An 18,882-nucleotide genomic window follows, 5' to 3' on the forward strand; every position below is an offset into this window, starting at 1 on the left:
CAAGCTGATGGAAATAATATTGGAAAATCTTTGAACAGCCTTGTCAGTTAATGTTACTGTGGTATTGGGCTACTGGGCATCTCAAAGGTGTAAATGTATTATATATGAGCACGACGTAGGCCGCTGCTCAGTTAAATTCCCCTGAATAATTAATAAATAAATACATGTTAAATTGCTCTGCTGTTTAAGGGTATTTTCACAGAAGTTGTTTTGTTTTTTTGTCTCTTGTCAGATCAGTGTCCACAGAAGACCCCAGTGTGGCTTTACTGAGCTTCACACCAACCAGAGAGGAACACTCCCATGCTACCTTGTAGTTTACCTATTGGCCTTCAATGGAGTATGGACTGTATGAATCCAAAGTATTTTCTTGTTTCTTTGTTGTGCAACCACCAGAGATGTAACTGGAGTCATGTTTAAATTCAGGGCTGGGAAGTGCAGAGTGCCCACAGGGTATGAACAAACCTAGCCCCCAAAATCAGAGGACATCCCATATCTAAGCAGAGTAGCCAGAGAATCAACAGGCTGCAGTTTGCCTGATGCAGTCCGAAAACCTGTTCAATAAGAAACTTCGAGGTCTAAAGAACATGGGACCTCCTACTGCCAGTGTCCAGGGAGCGCCCGCTATGCCCAAGATGGGCGTTCGTGCAAGAGTTTCAGAGTATCCTCAGCGGAAGGACGGCTGGGAGGTGCGTCCTCCTATGAGGTACGACAGCCTGATACCAAGCTTCCCTAATGGACCTCCTAATCCTGCTACCGCTGCCCTGCTCAAGAAGAGCCATGAAATGCTGGATTGCTCAGAATTCCCGGAAACCAAATACCCACTTTGTGACCTCCTGAGCCACTCTACCATGAGGGGTATGGCAAGGTTTAAGCGCAGTAACAGCGAGGTGACTCTCAGTGATATAGGCGCAGAGGATATGGATCACACCTCTATCAATCCCAACACAGGAGCTACTTTGCGTCGTGAGTATGGAAGCACCTCATCCCTGGACCGCCAGGGTTTATCCAGTGAGGGCTTCGCAGCAACTGTGCAGGCCTACCGGTCTGACCCGGTGGAGCAACCTAGCGCACCTCCGCAGCAGCAGCAGAATTACCCTGAACTGCTGCGCTTCAATGCGTCGCCTCTCTCGCCGAGTCTGCAGACCGCAGCACAGATTGCACGGGGTGACATTGTCTGCATCTCCGGCTACGATTACGCGGACAGCTCTCTCTTCTACAGCCGGGAGAGGGAGCGCGCCCTTGTCCCGAGGACAAAGTCGGGTGAGAAGACGGAGACATCCATCTTCCGGAGGTTGAGGAGTAAAAACATTGACGGGGACTATGTGGACCCAGAGGAGTTGAAATTTGGTGGGAGGGCACTGACGTTCCAGAAGTGTTTCTCCCACTACGATGTGCAGAGTGTTCTTTTTAACATCAGCGAGGCCGTCGTCAACCGGGCTAACCTTGCGCGGAGGAAGAACACGACCACAGGGGCATCTGCCGCCTCCCAGTGCCATGCCTCTTTAGGTGGGATGGGGATGGGGGTCGACCCCGGTATGCCCATTTTTGAATCCCCAATAGGAAGTTGCGAGGACCTCGGACTCAAAGCGACCATGGATGCAGACGATGGGGATGGTAAGAGCAACAATTTGGTGCTCAACTGCCCGTTCTTTCGCAACGAGACTGGAGGAGAAGGCGAGAGGAAACTGGTCAGATCCAACAGTGCCCTCTATGGGAGTGGAGGGGACGGTTATTCTATTGAGTCCACACTCAGCAGCCACTGCACCAATGCGGGGGTGTCGGTGCTGGAGATGCCGAGGGAAAGCCAAGCATTCTCAAGGGACGTGATGCAGCGCTACACCATAGAGCATGTTGACCAAGGGGCATACTACTACCAGAAGTACTTCTACAATAAAGGTAAGAAATAGCGTTTTGAGAAAAGTTATTCTTTAGTTTTGTTTTTTCAATTCATACGTGATTATTACTTGCATTCAGGCTTCTTTAAAAAATATTCTACTCATATTATCCTGCATTGGCAGATCATTTGGATTTTAAGAATTTTCACTATGGCTAAATAATGATCTGCCAAACAAAAGTGTGAATGTTATGCTCTCATGGGTTTAGAACTAACTTTGAAGCGATTGTAAAGCACAGCATTGCCCAAAACACTTTTGCAGAACATGTTGAAATCATCTGAGCTTGTTATATGCTTTGCTTACATGACCTCTGACCTTCAGCCACATTGACCTGCTTAAATGTCATATGTCAAAGTGTGTGTTGCTAGTAACAAATCTTCACACTACTCGTTGACTGACATGCAATGCAGTGCATGAGTTGAGAATCCTTTGAATTGGAAAATACAATACATTTGTAGGATTGTACACAGTTTTACAGAAACAGTTACACACTGCAGACACATTTTGACAACCCTGTTTCACAAAGTGAAACATTTTGCACAACAAAAGGTTTCTGAAGAAAAATTAATACATACAGCATACATAATGTATTCACACTAACCACATTGTAATCCCACTTAAAGGAGTAGTTCACCCAAAAAAAATACTTATTTTCTATCAATTACACACCCCATTAGTTTTTGTCGCATTCCTAAACCAATAATTTGATGACCGACGGAAAGATGATAATGTCTCCGGTAGGAGACACAATTGACCATTATTGGCTTAGGAATGCGACAAACTATAAAATGGGGTGTGTAATTGATAGAAAATAAGTAATTCTTTGGGTGAACTACTCATTTTTAAAACTGAAGACAGAAACCGCGTCATGCCTGAAGGTATAGTTTGGATATAATAAATCATACAAAGCCATTGCCAGTGTCAGTTGAGGCATGCATGTGCTTAAAGCCACTGGAAAGGAATTTTAAGACATCTGTTTTCAGCTTCAGTAACTTTAATCTCCAGTTGGATAAAACATTGTGCCTCATATGTTTTTATTCATTGGTAAATCAATAAGTAATAAGGTTATTTCATCCTTTTTAGACCAGTGGCTAGAGCATGAGAATGACAGTCAAAGTTTGCATTCCTAATGCAGCTAAAAAATTAGTAGGGCATGCCACTGAATCTGCCAGGGTTTGGGGTACTATATCCCCCCATGCCTACAATGTTAGCATTCATGGTACCTCAAGGCAGTTTGGGTAGAATCCTCTACATAAATACTTAGATTTTGCTTACAACTTCATAGCCAAACTGAAACAGCCACTCAGCAGCAGTCATGATAACACCAATGCACAGCAATAATTATAAATGATTACCACTGCAGCTCAAACTGAAACGACTAAAGCCAAACCAATGCCTTTCAGTTTCAGGTAGACTAGAACTGCAGGATGTGCTCATATGAACTTTTTCTCATTAAAAACCCATAATGATGAGTGCTTGCCTGGTGGTTTAGCCCACTGTTTCACAAACAGTGGGTCGGGACCCAATTGTGGGTCGCGGACAGATTTTTGTGGGTCGTGAGTATGTTTATTTAAAAAAATATATATAGAAAAAAAACCCCACAAATGTGACTTTTAAGCCGAAGTGAAAATAGACGATCTACAAGCTCACAACGCGGTGAGTGGCGACGCGTTGTGAGATTGTAGATCTGCTATTTTCACCAGTTTGGGTGCCGGGGAGACACCAAATTTCTCTTTTGGGTCACAGGCTAAAAAGTTTGAGAACCTACTGGTTTAGCCAATTCGTGCACAGAACATGCTCCTTGTGAGCGTGAGGACCACCAGGGTTTGAACCCGACGCCGTCACCTCTCATGTCTCTCCTCTCTCTTGTCTCTCTCCTCTCTCCCTGCCCTTGCTTTCCTGTCTCTCAACACAGACTATCTGAAGCAAAGCCTAAATTGCAAAAACTAAATCTTAAAAATAAAAACATGATGAGATTTTGTCCTAGGAAATACATACATTTAATTATTATAAAAAATTAAGTCAATATTGTGTACTTGAACAAATTAATAATGTATATTTAACCATTGAATCAATATCTGTGAAGTCTTTCACAAAGCAGGATTTTCAAGTTGGATACATAACTTCAAAAGTGTTTTGAAGTAATAACTTCTGTTTTGATTTGGCACCAAAATAAAATGTACTTGACTTTCAGGGAGGGGGGAGCATTGTTTTGTTGGGGGGCCTCTCCATCCAGGTGGGGGCCGGCTCCCTCCAAGTCAATGGTAGTTTTATATTATGTTTTGCTGTGATATTGCTGTGTTATGTATTGCTGTGGTCCTATGTGAGTTATATTTGTGACATGTGCGCACACATTTTAAAAGTGTGTGTACTCTACATACATGGAGGCAAGTGTGTGGCCATGAATCACCTCTTACCAAGTACTGATCCAAGCCAGCGCTTTTATCTCATTATATTGACCTGCATTATTTTGGGGTCATTGAACGAAACCTTTTTGTTCTACAATCAATTTAGTTCTCCATTAGACGGAAAAAAAGATACTGGTGCGATGTTGCAGCCTGGTATAGTCCTGATACTTGATGTCAGTATCTGTATTGATATATCTACACTACAGTATGTCCCTGACGTCAGTACGCTCATTGACTGGTACAAGATACTTTACCACATGGAACTAGATCCATCCACACATAGATTTATCGATGTTTTACCATAGTGTGAATGTCTAAGGTCATATCCGAGAGTAATTTGAGATCAATGCAGATGTTTAGTTTACAATTTTAACCCTAGGAAGAGACCTGCAACGCAAGTAAAGTTTCGGTGATGCGCACCAAAAATAGCAGATCTACAAGCTCTGCCGTTCTGATATTTTCTGTGCGCTCGGCGCACAACCAAGTATAAATCAGGCATTACCCAGGTAGTTGTTTGGCATCCAACTAATACTTGCAGCAGACAAGGACAAATAATCTGGTTGTGTCTATAACTAGATTCCTCCTGTTTCCATCAGAGCACCAGAATTATTTTGGTATTGATGAGAACCTGGGTCCAGTGTCGCTCAGCGTCCGCAGGGAGAAGCTGGAGGAAGGCAAGGACGGGTCACAGTACAACTACCGGCTCATCTTCAGAACCAGCGAGGTAAGAAGATCACATTTAGAAGACAAGACCAACTTTATTTGAAAATTGGTTTGTCACAGTAGTAAGAACGAGGATACATGAAATAGAAGATGCGAGATCTAAATGCAATAGATGGAAAACGGAGGAGAAAAACAGAAAAAGGTAAATATATATATATAAAAAATTTTGTTGTCAGTTTGGTTCTGAACAAAAGGACACACCTAGAGAAAAATGAAGGAAAGGAGGTGTTACACTTTAGCTTCTGGAATATCTTTCATATCATATATCAGTGAAATCCCCATTTGAAGGTATGAAAAATTAACAGAATCCATTTCGTTCCAGATTTAATTGCAAATGTTTGTAAAGATGTGCAGACGTTGTTTACATACAGTATTCCAACCAGAGTGATTGAACTCAACAGCACACCATTGTTCATTTAATAATTCAGTAATCCACTCCAGGGATTTTGGAAAAGTGTTCAGCGAAGCATAATTGTCTCCACCGCTACAGCTAATCTCCGGCACGTTGGCCCAATCGATGTGAAACTGCACACTCCCTGGATGCCAGAGCAGAACCTCTGCCCCAAATCTTTCACATCAGCCTGTTATAGCGCCACCTGGAGATTGATTTTTGCACACAAAAACATCGATATTAATCCTACAGATTTTGTCCAAACATCACGCAAATTGTCATGTGATCAAGACGGATCTGTCAAATCTTTCATATTCCATCCTGATTGGCTAAGATTGGCATCTAAAGTTTACAGGAGTGGCTAGTTTTTAACAAAATGCTTCAAATCATGAACGCAGCGTCTGATTGCCGACCATGAAACTTCACATTGGCCCGTTATAGCGCCACCAGGAAGCCGATTTCTGCTAAACACATTTTTTTCTATTACTCATACAGATTTTGTCCAAACTTCATGCAAATCGGTACACATTATATTATCTCTATAGTCATGTCATCAAGACGGACCTGTCCATTTTTCATAATTCATCCTGATTGGCTGAGATTGACTCCTGCTACCTGACCTAGCGGAGACCTGTGCTCCGAGGAGTACATTTTTCTAGTTGATATCTGTTTTACACTGCCTTGGATGACATAAACACGTCATTATTGCGCTGTCAAGAGGAATATTGTTCAAGTCTTAGTGCACAGCAACTGTTGAGATAAATAATTCAATGTCATTATTGTATTGCTGTTATGTCGTGGGTGAAAGTGAAGAGGTCAACTTACTTATTACTGTGACAAAAGGTTTGACTAAGCACTGTTTCAAACAAATTCACTTGGTGTACAGGCTTGTAAACTGTTACCCTAGTTTCTTTGAGGCACTACATTGTTTGGTGACTATTTGACTATTTACCTATTTACCTCTAGTTTATTGTCTAGACTAGAGTTCATACTTAGTCTGCTTTTTCTGATCTCACTCTTGTAAGTCACTCTGGATAAGAGCATCTGCTAAATGCATACATTTTAAACTGTACCGGTTGCTGGTTAGCCTCATGGTCCAGGACATCAGCGGTCAATGCCTGCAGTGGTCAATGCCTGTAGCATACAGTTGGCTTATGACAGCAGGGTGGCTAGGTGCAATGTTTCTAAATCAATCATGTTCTATTGATGTCACACCATATACTCATGGGGACTGGTCAGTTGGGGTGACCAGGGCTTCTTTTACCCTGATTTTTAATCCAATAGATTATTTGAATAAAAAAAAAACATAATGGACAGATTCATCTGCCTCAAATCATTAGTTGCAGATGTACTGGTCACACCTTCTAAACTATAGATCAGAATATGCAGGGTATATTGTCCCTCAGGAGGGAGAGTGAATCATGAGAAATATATCATTGTCGTCGTAATTGAGCTTGCACCCCATCACAGATGTTTAATTAAATGAAGCCCATGACACCTCCTTCTCCTCCCAGCTGACCACTCTGCGTGGCGCCACCTTAGAGGACGCTGTGCCCTCTACCTCCAAGCACGGCACGACTAGAGGCCTTCCTCTGAAGGAAGTGCTGGAGTATGTGGTCCCTGAACTCAACATCCAGTGTCTCCGCCTGGCTACCCACTCCCCAAAGGTCCCAGAACAGCTGCTGAAACTGGACCAGCAAGGGGTGAGTGAAGCCAACACTGTTATGCAAATGTTTGCCTATCAATCAATTAATGTAACTTATATGTACATATACACATGGACACGTGGAGTTTTTAAAAGGCCCTAGTGCCCTGGTTGCAACATGCAGAAAAATAAATGTCTTGGTCCTCCTCTCCTCTCCTTTCCTCTCTTACTGTAACTAATAGTAATATAAGCCCCCTCTGTTTCTCCAGAGGGGATGAAAAACAATATAAGTGATATTACTGCAAAACTGAGTTATATGCTGAGATAAATCAGTCTTTTCCATGTCAGTGTTTGCTGGGCTGCTGGGACAGTTGTGATGACATTAAAAAAAAAGTCCATCCTTGTCGGATTCATTAATTAGCATGATGGATGGAAGTATGAAAGGAACAAATGTGATTATTGTTATTAGGTTAAAACTGTGGCCTCCAAGAATATAGAGGCCAATAGAATTTCTATTTTCATTTCATTTATTAATCTCTGCTACAATCATGCATACGTATTTTCTTTTCAAAGTACTTGTTTATACTGTTGGCTTATTCAGAATGATTTAATTGTCACCGTAAAATTGCAGCAGAGACATACTGCATATAGATACTCACAGTACAGACATACAGTATATGGCTGCGTAAAGATATTCACAGTACAGACATACATGCATGGTATAGTAGATGTAACAGAATCTCACAAATGCAGAAGGACATTTCAAAGCATAGAAGAAACACCAGACCCGACATATTCATACATTTAAATACTCTAATATATATTTTGCCTTCTATAACTGGACTTTTAACCACATGAACCCTAGTGTGGGGGAGAACATCACATCATCGCGTTGTGACACGTGAGTTTGTAGATCGGTTATTTTTGACGAAGAGTTGGTTTCCATTGAAAAAAGCAGGGGACCAAGTACAGAACCCTGGTGGACCCCGATCATATACGTTTTATAGGGTTTACGTGGTTAAGCAGGATGTTAAATGCAGTCATGTTTAATACAGATATAGGGTCAAGTTATTAATGGTCACTAACAGTGAGGTTTGGCCTCGTACTGTAGGAGACTGTGACCAGAAGTTCACAGGTTCAGTTTCACAGCCAAGGGGTCCTCTCTTTTTTGAAGTGTCCGTGAGCTGGGCACTGAACCTGTGGATGAGAATATTAGCTGAACGCTTAAAATCTGTAGCGCAGCATGATTGTAGTGTCTCAAATGCTGCCTGTCTTTCTTTTGCTGTGCTTTCACCACTTGAATTATGTCCTTAACGCCACAGGTCCTGTACCCCCAGTCAAAAATGATGCCAGTACATGCATGGCTGTTTGTACTGTTGTCATAGTGATCACTGATCGCCACAGTGTTGGCTGCAAGTTAGATGGTGGCCACCAAGAGTCGACATGAAATTGACATTTTGTTTTATAAATAGATTTTGTGATGTTGAGGTTGTCGTGTCACATCTCAGAGATGAACCTGGCTCCACTCAAGATGGCATATCGTCTGAACCAAGCCTCTTAAAAAAACATGAACATGTAGATATTCCAAAACATAGAATAACATTTTTATGCATGGGTATTTTATTTAATATATATCAATTTAATCATCAACCAGTGACTTAAATTATCTTACAATCCCCCTGTTGGATGTTGTTTTTTAAAACGGTGATCATTGAGGAACCAAACTCTTGATGTTCATCATGAATAGCTTAAAAATATAGTGGATCCCATCTTCCCTAATGGTCAAAAAGAGCCATCATTGGTTTAAAGTTTGCACAGTCTTTTCTTTTAAATGGTGGATATCCCATTGTGAAAATAAAATGTGATTCTCACCACCCACCAAGTTATTAAATAACTTGGTGGGTGGTGAGAATCACTTGTTGAAGCTTTCTTTTCCAAGCCTCATACATAATTCAAGAGCAGCTGTTTGCTGTTGACTGTGGGGCCAGTGGAAATGTAATTACTCTCCCTTTGTGCTGCTGGCTCCCCTGTTCGGACTGATAGCACACACACTTAGCTTTCCTCTCTCAGCCCACAGAGTCAGGTAATGGATATTGATAACCGGAGATGAAATGCCTTATCAAGTCAAACGGTGTCTAGCCGGCTGCTACCGGAGCGTTTTTGGCTAATTTGACACCCTGTGGCCTTGCAGCCACAAACCGCTTTATAGAAGGACGGCGATGATAAGGTTATACTGTATAACCGCATACAGTACATACAAGTGTAAACCTCAAGACATCAAAATAATCCATCCCTGCTAAATGGAAAAGTACTTAAATCACAAGAGGCTACATCATTATTGTATATTGCCTACAGTTTATACTGTATATATGTTGTTGCTGTAGGTATCTCCATATTTCATCTTTTTATCGTTTTTTCATCAATTCATGCCCTAAATTATACTTCATCAGATGACAGTATCACGCAAAAGTAGGAAAAATAACTGATATACAATGCATCGATAATCTTGAAAATATTCACCTGTATTTACCAAAATAGGGATGCCAGGTTGAAAGTGGTTAAGACTGTCTGTGGGTTTTATAAACATTTAACCAACTGAAAGTATTAACAAGAGCTTGTGACTAAATAATAACTTTAATTGCTGCATTGGATACATTTGAACACATTTCCTGAATAGTAATGGTTTTGGAGATGCAAGGTTTACGACCGACAGCGATGACAAATGTAATTGTTGGGGAGATATATTTCTCATCATACATAATTATAGGAATATTTTGGGGGGCTTAGGGGCCATTGCAACTTACTTTTAGATGGCTCTAATATTGGATATCTAAGAATCTTATCTTTACAGTAGACAGATAAGCACTAAATATATATGCATTAAATGTGTATACTTCATATAGAAGCACCTGAGACAGATTCCCATTACCAACCACTTGAACCCTAATGTCCCTTTCTGTTGCGTTGCAACGTGTTGTGAGCTTGTATATCGGCCATTTTGGGGTTTTATTGTAGTGGGAAATACTAGGGTCCCTAATATAGAACCCTGGGGGACTTTGGACAACTAAGTGTAATAGGGTTTAAGTGGCTAATGTTATGCCTAAAATGTACTTATACTGTATCTGTTTTATTTTTTTCCCAGCTGAGTTTCCAGCACAAGGTGGGCATCCTGTACTGCAGAGCTGGTCAGAGTACAGAGGAGGAGATGTACAACAATGAGAGTGCCAGTCCAGCTCTGGAGCAGTTTCTGGACCTGCTAGGTCAGAGGGTCCGCCTGAAGGGCTTCAACCAGTACAAAGCCCAACTGGATACCAAGAGTAAGGAAGACACTTGTTTGTTCTGTACACATGTACTCTATTCTATTTAGTAGATGAGTAGATAAGGAATTTTATAATAGAAAGACGGAGATCTCTCATCACGCTAGACCCCCTTTATTTAACCACTTGAACCCTAGCATCCCTATTTTTGGGGAAACATTCACTGAAAATAGCCGATATACATGCCCACAGCTCACAATGCGTCGCAACATGTCGGAACGCGACATGTTGTGAGCTTCTCGACCAGCTATTTTCCCGCTAAAAGAGATTTGGTGTAGAGTAAAAAGAGCAGACCAAATACAGAGCCAACTCAGGTTAACTTTACTAAGTGAAGAGGGTTTAAGTGGGTAGGACTTGTTATAAATGACTTTTTACTCATCCTTGAGTTGTTGGCGCTTTATAAAGAAGAAAGGGCTTAAATAAAGATCAGCCAAGAGATCAAAATAACTTTTGTCTTTCTATGTAAAACCACTTGAGGAGATTTATTAATCACAAGAACATTAATGACATTGTACATGTTAAGTGACTGTCTCTGATGTCAGGCTTTCTGTTTGTCTACCAGCTGATTCCACAGGTACCCATTCTCTGTACACCACCTATAAAGACTATGAACTGATGTTCCACGTCTCCACCCTGCTGCCGTACACACCCAACAACCGACAACAGGTATTGCGGTGTTATGAAGTGTTTTTTCGAACAGTCCATAGTTCACACTGCATCATGTTTTGGATACAAGCTTCTTTTGTGATGAGGGAGAGGTTAACTTGGGCCCGCAGGTTAGGCAGGCTTCATTCAAGAATGGCAATATTGTGAGAATCAAATAATAGTCACTGCAGCCATAATCAAAGTCCATAATTAACTTAAGTTGTTTCCCTCATCATAACAACATAACTGCTGGTGATTTCTCCCGTTTAGTCGCACCCTGCCTCTCCTCATTAGAGCTGGCACTTCTCATTTCACAGGCAGCCTCTTGCTTCCCCATGTTGGCAGTCAGTCGTTAATTGGAATTTCTATTGCTGGAGATGTTGCCGTGGCAACGATTCGGCATGCAGCCGCCAATTAATGCTCCTGGTGAGATCTGGTCATTATGCGTCTGGGACCGGATGAGGGAAACAACCAGCAGACAAATACACAGCTCAAATATAAAGACAACCAAACAATGGTGTCTTTTGATCCCAATGCTTGTTGTACGCAATGCCTGTGACCTCAAACATATTTATTAATTAAAGTGTAGATTGACCGCTAATGGTTTAATGTATGTCAAAGCCGTGAGTTGATCCTCGATGTGGTTTGTTTGGATTCGGAGGATGTAGTACAGTATGTCAATCTGAGATGCTGGGGGTGGGGGTGTAATGACACTGGGGAGTGAGGGTACGTGCAGAGTACTGTTCTACTATCATGACCGTTTTTAAAAAAATATATTTTTGGGTCTTTTTTTCTGCCTTTATTGATAGGTATACAGTAGACTGACAGGAAATGGGGAGAGAGATGGAGGGGGGGGGGTGACACACAGCAAAGGTCGTCGGGTTTACCAGGATTACCAGCCTAGGTGCCCAGACGGCTACGCCAGCCGCCCGGGCCACATAACCGGTTTCTTATCCTTGTTGTACATATGTTACTACTACAGTATAAAGGCCTACTGGATTGTAGTATATTAAGTCAATAGCTGTAATCCCTGGAAAGCAGGTCAGGACGTAATGTCCTTTCTTGCTTTGAGCTCTCAAAGAAATCAAGCCGGGTCTCGGATGCGTTGCCTGTGTCTTAGTTGTTGATTAGAAGGATTTGTTTGGATTTGGTGCTGGATAACTTGGATCATGGTTGATAGTCCGGGATAAGCCATGAAACCCTCTGGAGGCTCCTGGGCATTTGATCCCTCATTGAGCCAGACTGCTCCTCTCTCAATCCTGTTTACTGATCTGTTCTGATCTAGAGGATAGCGACCCACACCTCATCTGGAACACATCAAGACGTGAAAAGATGGAAGATCGTTGCTCTCTGTAATCGTGCTTTCATCAGAGTCATCTGATTTGCCGGGTGTAAATGAATGTAAAGGAATTTGTCTTGGTGCCAGTAACATTGTGAGACCATACATAATGACACATAGTACAGTGCTGCAACGACAGGACATAATATAAAGTGCACACAGTGCAAGGCGTATAACAGTAGTCCATATAATTGCTCTACGGAAATACATTCGTTATTCCACAACCTGATACATTCGGGCAGCATCACACACATGAATGGTTTCATTTGGAGATGAGATATGGTGAGCAGTGCATTGGACCAAAAGGTATAGCATACTGTAACTTACAGTACAGTACAGTACCTCATGGCCCACTGATCAGGTACATTTGCATCAATTTTAATGGTCAAGTAGTTAACCTGTGCTTCCCCTTAACCTTTTCAGCTTTCTACATGTGTATACACAGTAAATAACACATTGACCCTTGTGTTTATCATGTATTCCTCTCTTTACATAGCTACTGAGGAAGCGGCACATCGGCAATGACATAGTCACTGTCATCTTCCAGGAGCCTGGAGCTCTTCCCTTCACACCCAAAAACATTCGCTCCCACTTCCAGCACATCTTCATCATCGTTCGAGTCCACAATCCCTGTACAGACGGCACCTGCTACAGGTGAGTAAATATACAAAATTAAATACAAATAAGGAGAGTTTATCCAAAGGGTCCTCCTTTTTGGGAGGTAAAATCTACACATTCCAGTCTTCCACTTTCTTGTAATATAAATAATCCATTCTGTACATAATGTTATTATTTTGTCAACCATGGTCTGAAGATAATTAGGATCAAATCCCTGGATCAACAAGAAACCTCTGGGTGGAGGGATGCATGAATAACACTCTCCATGTTTCTCAAATATTACTGTCAAGCTGCCCATCAGCACAATTTATAAAATCCCAAGTTCTCCAGTGGCCAACAACACAAGAATGTGATTGTACTGAGAAAGCACGTTTGTAACAAAATGAGTGTGAAGCAGGGCCGTGTAAAGCAAGAACACGCACACTCTGCAAATCTTTCTAGAGTAAATAAAGGATAAAGATATTAATTTAACAATAATAATTTAATCATATTTATTGGGTAATCAGATGTGTTATTCTGGCTATTAGGATAACATAGTGGACATTTACCAAACGTTCCCATGATTGGCCCAAATGAACCAGACACAACCACATTTTGACGTGAGACTGACCTCCCTTCCTGCTGACTCATCAGAAGTCATTTTTTATGTAGTATATCAGTTAGAAATACAAAATAATGTAAAATGTCATTATTGTATTCCATGAATCTTTCTCTCTCTCTCTCTTTAGCGTTGCTGTAACAAGATCAAAAGATGTGCCAGTTTTCGGCCCCACGGTCCCACCGGGATTGATGTTTCCTCACTCCCCAGCCTTTAGAGACTTCCTGTTGGCTAAGATGATCAACGGAGAGCATTCTGCACACAAGTCTGAAAAGTTCCGTGCCATGGCGACACGCACACGACAGGAGTACCTCAAGGTATGCACTTGTTTTTTGAGCTCTTCACTTTTTTTATTACCATTTTTCTTCTTAAATTGATTCACAATTCATACTACTTTATAATAACACATAATCGTTCATAGGACCTGGCGGAGAACTTTGTAAGTGCAACCCCAGTGGACTGCTCTGCTAGTGCCAAGTTCAGTTTCATCACAATGGGAGGGAAGAAGAAAGAGCGTACCCGGCCGAGGAGAAACGCCCACCTCCAGAGCAGCGGGGCTGTGTCCTGGGCCGTGGTGGCCCGGGACTTCATCCACTCGGCCGACACCGGCTGCCTGCTGGCCATCTCCAACGAGTTTGTGGTGCTGATAGAAGAGGCTAGCAAAGAGGTGGTGTTTAATTGTTACTGTCGTGACCTCATTGGATGGAGCGCTGTGGCCGGGACTGTGAAGGTGTTCTATGAGAGAGGGGACTGTGTCGTGTTTTCCACCCAGGAGGGATGCTGGGAGGATGGCAAGGAGATCATGCAGAGGCTCGAGGTAAGAGGGTTGTGGTTGGTCCCTGGCACCAGAACACCTACCGTAATAAAAAATAGTTAGAGGATATAAAAATGCTTTTCTTAAACATAACCAATATTCTTTACCCTAATTTAGTGAATCTCCTCACCCTGGCAGTGTAGATGCCATACTGGGCCAGTATACACTTAAAATTGGGTTTTCGCAAACCCTGTAATTCTATTTGGCTCCTATTAGTGTGAGCAATTATGTCTCACACCATTATCTGCACATTTAGTGAACTTGGAGCCGTTGCGCTTCTCAAGCCATTGGAAGTAGAACTAATGACGATGATGGTCTATTATTAGGATTAGGGTTAGACCATCATCCTTGTGCTGTTTAAGAAGCTTTGCCAAGTTATTTGGCAAAGCTCTACTCAGTCTACCGTGAATAGAATCAGTATAGTTTTGAATAGTTTCAGTTACTACAGATAACTAATCTGCCATGGGAATTTGTGTGTGGATTATAATAGCCAAGAAAAAAAACACCCTTTGACCTCGAGATGAATCGCGATGTGTTGTAAACTTGTAGCTATGCTATTTTTGCAATTTTTTGAAAATGTTTGAAATGCCTATAATGACCCAAAATAGGGATGCCAGGTTGAAAGTGGTTAACCAGTCATTATACTATATATTATATTGTGCTGTCTGCTGGATTGTATTTGAAACGCATTGTTAAAAAAATGTAATACACCAACATTGTTCTTGTGAAGCACCTTTTGGTGTTGTCGAGGCATAGACCGTCACCACACTAGGACATGCACTTACACATTTACACATAACTCAAATGTAGCATTACCTTTCTCTCCTTGCCACTGTCACCAAATGCTTGTGTCTCTGCTTATGTAAAGTGTCTTGAGTCAACATATTGAGATTTAGCACTGATCAAATTAACTTGAATTGTAATTTAATTAGATTTTCCAGATTTTTTTTTATACTTGTTATATTCACCCTTGATGATCATGTAAAAAAAATAATGTGATTGTCCTGCTGCGTGTGGTGTCCAGGTGGTGAGCCGGGGCTGTGAGGCAGTGGAGTTGACCCTGAGGAGGAACGCTCTTGGCCAGCTGGGTTTCCATGTCAACTTTGAGGGCGTGGTGGCTGATGTCGAGCCCTACGGCTTCGCCTGGCAGGCTGGCCTCCGCCCTGGCTGCCGACTGGTGGAGATCTGCAGGGTGGCTGTAGCCACTCTGTCCCATGAGCAGATGATTGATCTGCTGAGGACATCGGCCGTGGTCAGCGTAGTCATACTAAAGCCTCATGATGATGGGAATCCTCGAAGGTGAGAGGGCTCGGGTGTAAACCAGTGTTAATGGGTTAGCATTTTGTCCATTTAGTCACCATGTCCTTTAAAACGCTTTTACAGGTTTAGGGAAATGTAATGACGTTGGTCAGGATATTTTTAAACCATTTGGCATTGTAATAACAGTAATAACACTGAGGCTGTCTGAGCTAAAAGTAATAATCATTAAAACATAACCCTCTAAACATAATCTGGCATTATGTTATTCGTATAAACATTTTCAGGCCCAAAATAACAGCCACAGAATGTAATACCATAGACGGAACAACAAGCTTAATTTAATTACAACCACAGTCCTCTTCAGCGGTCATAGTCACAGGTTGTTGATTCATAAAATGTTTTGACCTTCAGCCATTTAATTCTTTATTTATCTCCTGTGCATTTTCAATGGAAATCAAGCGGACATACCCAGTGATGTGGCATAATTAAATTGTGATGAATCTGGTGCTCCTGTTGCAGCAGACAGGGTCATCCTCTGGTTTTGGTGAGCTTAGTGGATTATGTCTCTCTCAGGCTCCATCATCTGCCAGTCTGTTAATTCTGGGTTGTTTGTGGGTGACTTGGTGTCACCCACAAACATTATTGCTGTAATTGCTGGACATGATAAGATCATGTCCAGCGGAGTAGTAGCAAAAACTGTTTTAAATAAAATTAATAATGTTGTGGAAATGGGTGTGGCCTATATGGGGCGTTGCCTTGTGATCGAAGGAATCCAGTGAAAAGCACATTTTAATTCTAATACCTAAGGTTCAAGAGATATAGGCATGATAGCGCTGTCTCTACCTAGTGTGATAACGTAAACGCAGCCCTTACAGATTCTGAAGACGACTTGAATGGAAACCTATATTTTCCCTTAGACATACATAGTCAAATTTATTTGACTAATAAATATCAAATAAACTATAAGCACATGATTATCGAAGAAGCCGGTCGATTTGAGACATGATTTGTGGTGTTTGTGCTGAAAAACCTGCTGCAAACCTTTGCGGATTCTCTATATAATAATAAATTGGAGCAACAACAATACTGTGGTTATTACTAATTCATCTGCAACAACTGTTCCGCTAGGAGCTGACCTTTGTAGCAATGCTGTGTCTCTCTATTCTGTCTTTTTGGAAGTCTTAAGAGCTATAATAATGGATACAGAGATTATCAGAGCCTTAATTTTTTTTTCTTAGAATAAGAGTTGCTGTCAGGATGTGCTAAAACAAATTGGCATCAGATTTACTTTTATTTGCACAGAAATTAAGCTTGGGGGATCCTAGCTATTTTTATATTGTATTGTGACCATTACAAATTGGTGATGCACGATCCAATCGCCAGGGGACGAGAGCATTAGGAGCAGTGGGTGTCGTATCTGGTGAAGATTTACCATGTACGAGGTTAGTAATTATGGTAATGTGGCTTGTGGAAAGGGTTGCGTGTGTTTTGTTTTGGAGTTGGGCTGGCAGGAAAGGAGAGATTTATTTCAGACTTGGAAGATAACCTGTTATTGAGAGAGTTGAGTGAAATACCATTGTTGGTTTAAATAAGCCTCCGTCGTATTCTTCATGGGGAGTTATGTCACAGCACAGAGCTCAGTGAATAATGCCTGCATGGACAATCTTTAAATGTCAAAGAAAAACCCCCACTTCTACCCTATCTGGGTTAATGTATCTCTGCTTGAATTAAGTATGAATCTGTGTGTAGACAATTCGGAGCAGTTACACTGGAGAGAGATGGGAAAGGCGGGGCAGAGTCCAACTGGATACAAACCCATGATGTTGCAACTATGTCTTGTTGAACATTCTGGAGGAGATGAGGGACTAAGTCGATCAAACATATGTGATGCATTGTAAAGTTGAACTCACCCATCAACTTGCTATTTGTCCAGGAGCTGGTCAGAGGTGTACCGTGTGCCAATGGTGGAGTATAAGCTTGAGCAAGACGGGGCCCAAGGAGCCTACAGGATGGCCCCAACCCCCCAGGCATGGCACAGGGTCTCGGCCATCCCAGGAGCTCCTCCCCTGTCTCGAACATCACCCAGTCAAGGTCCTAGCCCTGGGCAGCAGATGTTCCAGTACGCCCATGGAACTATTTCACGGAGTACCTCCTTTGACAGAAAGGACGGAGCCAGGTACTTTTCCTGTTTCTGCCCATTGAGATGTTTAAGTCACTGTCTGTTTAAGTCACTGTCTGCTTTTAGTAATGTTATAAAATGTTGTGAGTTCAGTCAAAGATGCATTTTAAATTGTCATGTAGCAAGGTAGTGCATGCTTTTTTTGGCTGCTATGCCAAGTCTTGGATTAATCGGGAAACTGTAGTACATTTTTTGCTCTTGTTTTAAGATATACATCAAACACTTTTATTATTTATATAAAATAAGTACCCTTGATAAATGAGTCCTTTGGTGCTGTTGATGATAACTGCCTATACTTAGTACCTTTAGCATCAATGTCATACAGTATTATTTCTCATAAGAATGAATAAGATTCAACCTACCATACACGAGAAAACATATTTTTCTTACCCAGTAAACAGAAGAAGAAAAAAACCATTACAAAACATTTAAAGATGGCAAAACAACAATAATAACATTTGACAAGGTGTGTGTGTGTGTGTGTGTGTGTGTGTGTGCGCGTGTGAATGCACATGTTGAATGCATTTATTGTAAGTCGCTTTGGATAAAAGCGTCTGCTAAATGACTGTAATGTAATGTGTGTGTGTGCCTGCGGTTAGTAGTTAACAAACTCTAACAATGTTGAGAATAAACACTATTATAATCTCGTAGCTGCTCAAGCAGATAGCTGATGTCACATGACAGGTTGCCATACATTATTATCCTACGTCAAAATTATCCTTAGCACCTCGTCAAGCAAATCTGATATTTTCCAGCTTCAAGCATTGCAATGCATTTCTGACCCAGTGTTTAAAGGTGGGAGGAGTAGTCTGCTTCCAATTAATTAAAATGAGGCTTCTGGCTAAGAGAGTGACATAAGCGATATAGATTGCATAATGTCCTAGGAAGTTAATCGTCCTCACATTGTATACCAAAAATGGCTGTACAATGACTGAATCTATTGGTCTTTCAAGTATCTTGGATAGCGCATACAAAAAGCAGTAGCTGTGTGATTACAGATGCAAAGTTATAAGTGCAGGACAGCAAAATTGTGTATGATCAGATTTGTTT

At 41.5% G+C, this 18,882-nt stretch overlaps 1 protein-coding gene across 4 annotated transcripts in view; it reads left to right on the forward strand.

Moving 5' to 3' along the window:
• The window catches only part of sipa1l2 (signal-induced proliferation-associated 1 like 2), a 94,513-nt gene that overhangs the window by 40,260 nt on the left and 35,371 nt on the right, over positions 1–18,882 (forward strand). For 3 of the 4 annotated variants that reach the window (XM_080415133.1, XM_080415136.1, XM_080415135.1), the window contains 10 exons: positions 233–1,896; positions 4,900–5,027; positions 6,932–7,120; positions 10,205–10,379; positions 10,942–11,045; positions 12,860–13,017; positions 13,710–13,896; positions 14,001–14,396; positions 15,418–15,692; positions 17,587–17,829. In XM_080415133.1, the coding sequence (XP_080271259.1) occupies positions 537–1,896; positions 4,900–5,027; positions 6,932–7,120; positions 10,205–10,379; positions 10,942–11,045; positions 12,860–13,017; positions 13,710–13,896; positions 14,001–14,396; positions 15,418–15,692; positions 17,587–17,829 (3,215 nt within the window). In that variant the 5' untranslated portion in view covers positions 233–536. The remainder of the gene's footprint in view (positions 1–232; positions 1,897–4,899; positions 5,028–6,931; positions 7,121–10,204; positions 10,380–10,941; positions 11,046–12,859; positions 13,018–13,709; positions 13,897–14,000; positions 14,397–15,417; positions 15,693–17,586; positions 17,830–18,882) is intronic. The other variant, XM_080415134.1, reaches the window with a different exon arrangement.

This window comes from Gymnoscopelus braueri, assembly GCF_963280865.1.
Source record: "Gymnoscopelus braueri genome assembly, chromosome: 2".
Lineage (NCBI taxonomy): Eukaryota > Metazoa > Chordata > Actinopteri > Myctophiformes > Myctophidae > Gymnoscopelus > Gymnoscopelus braueri.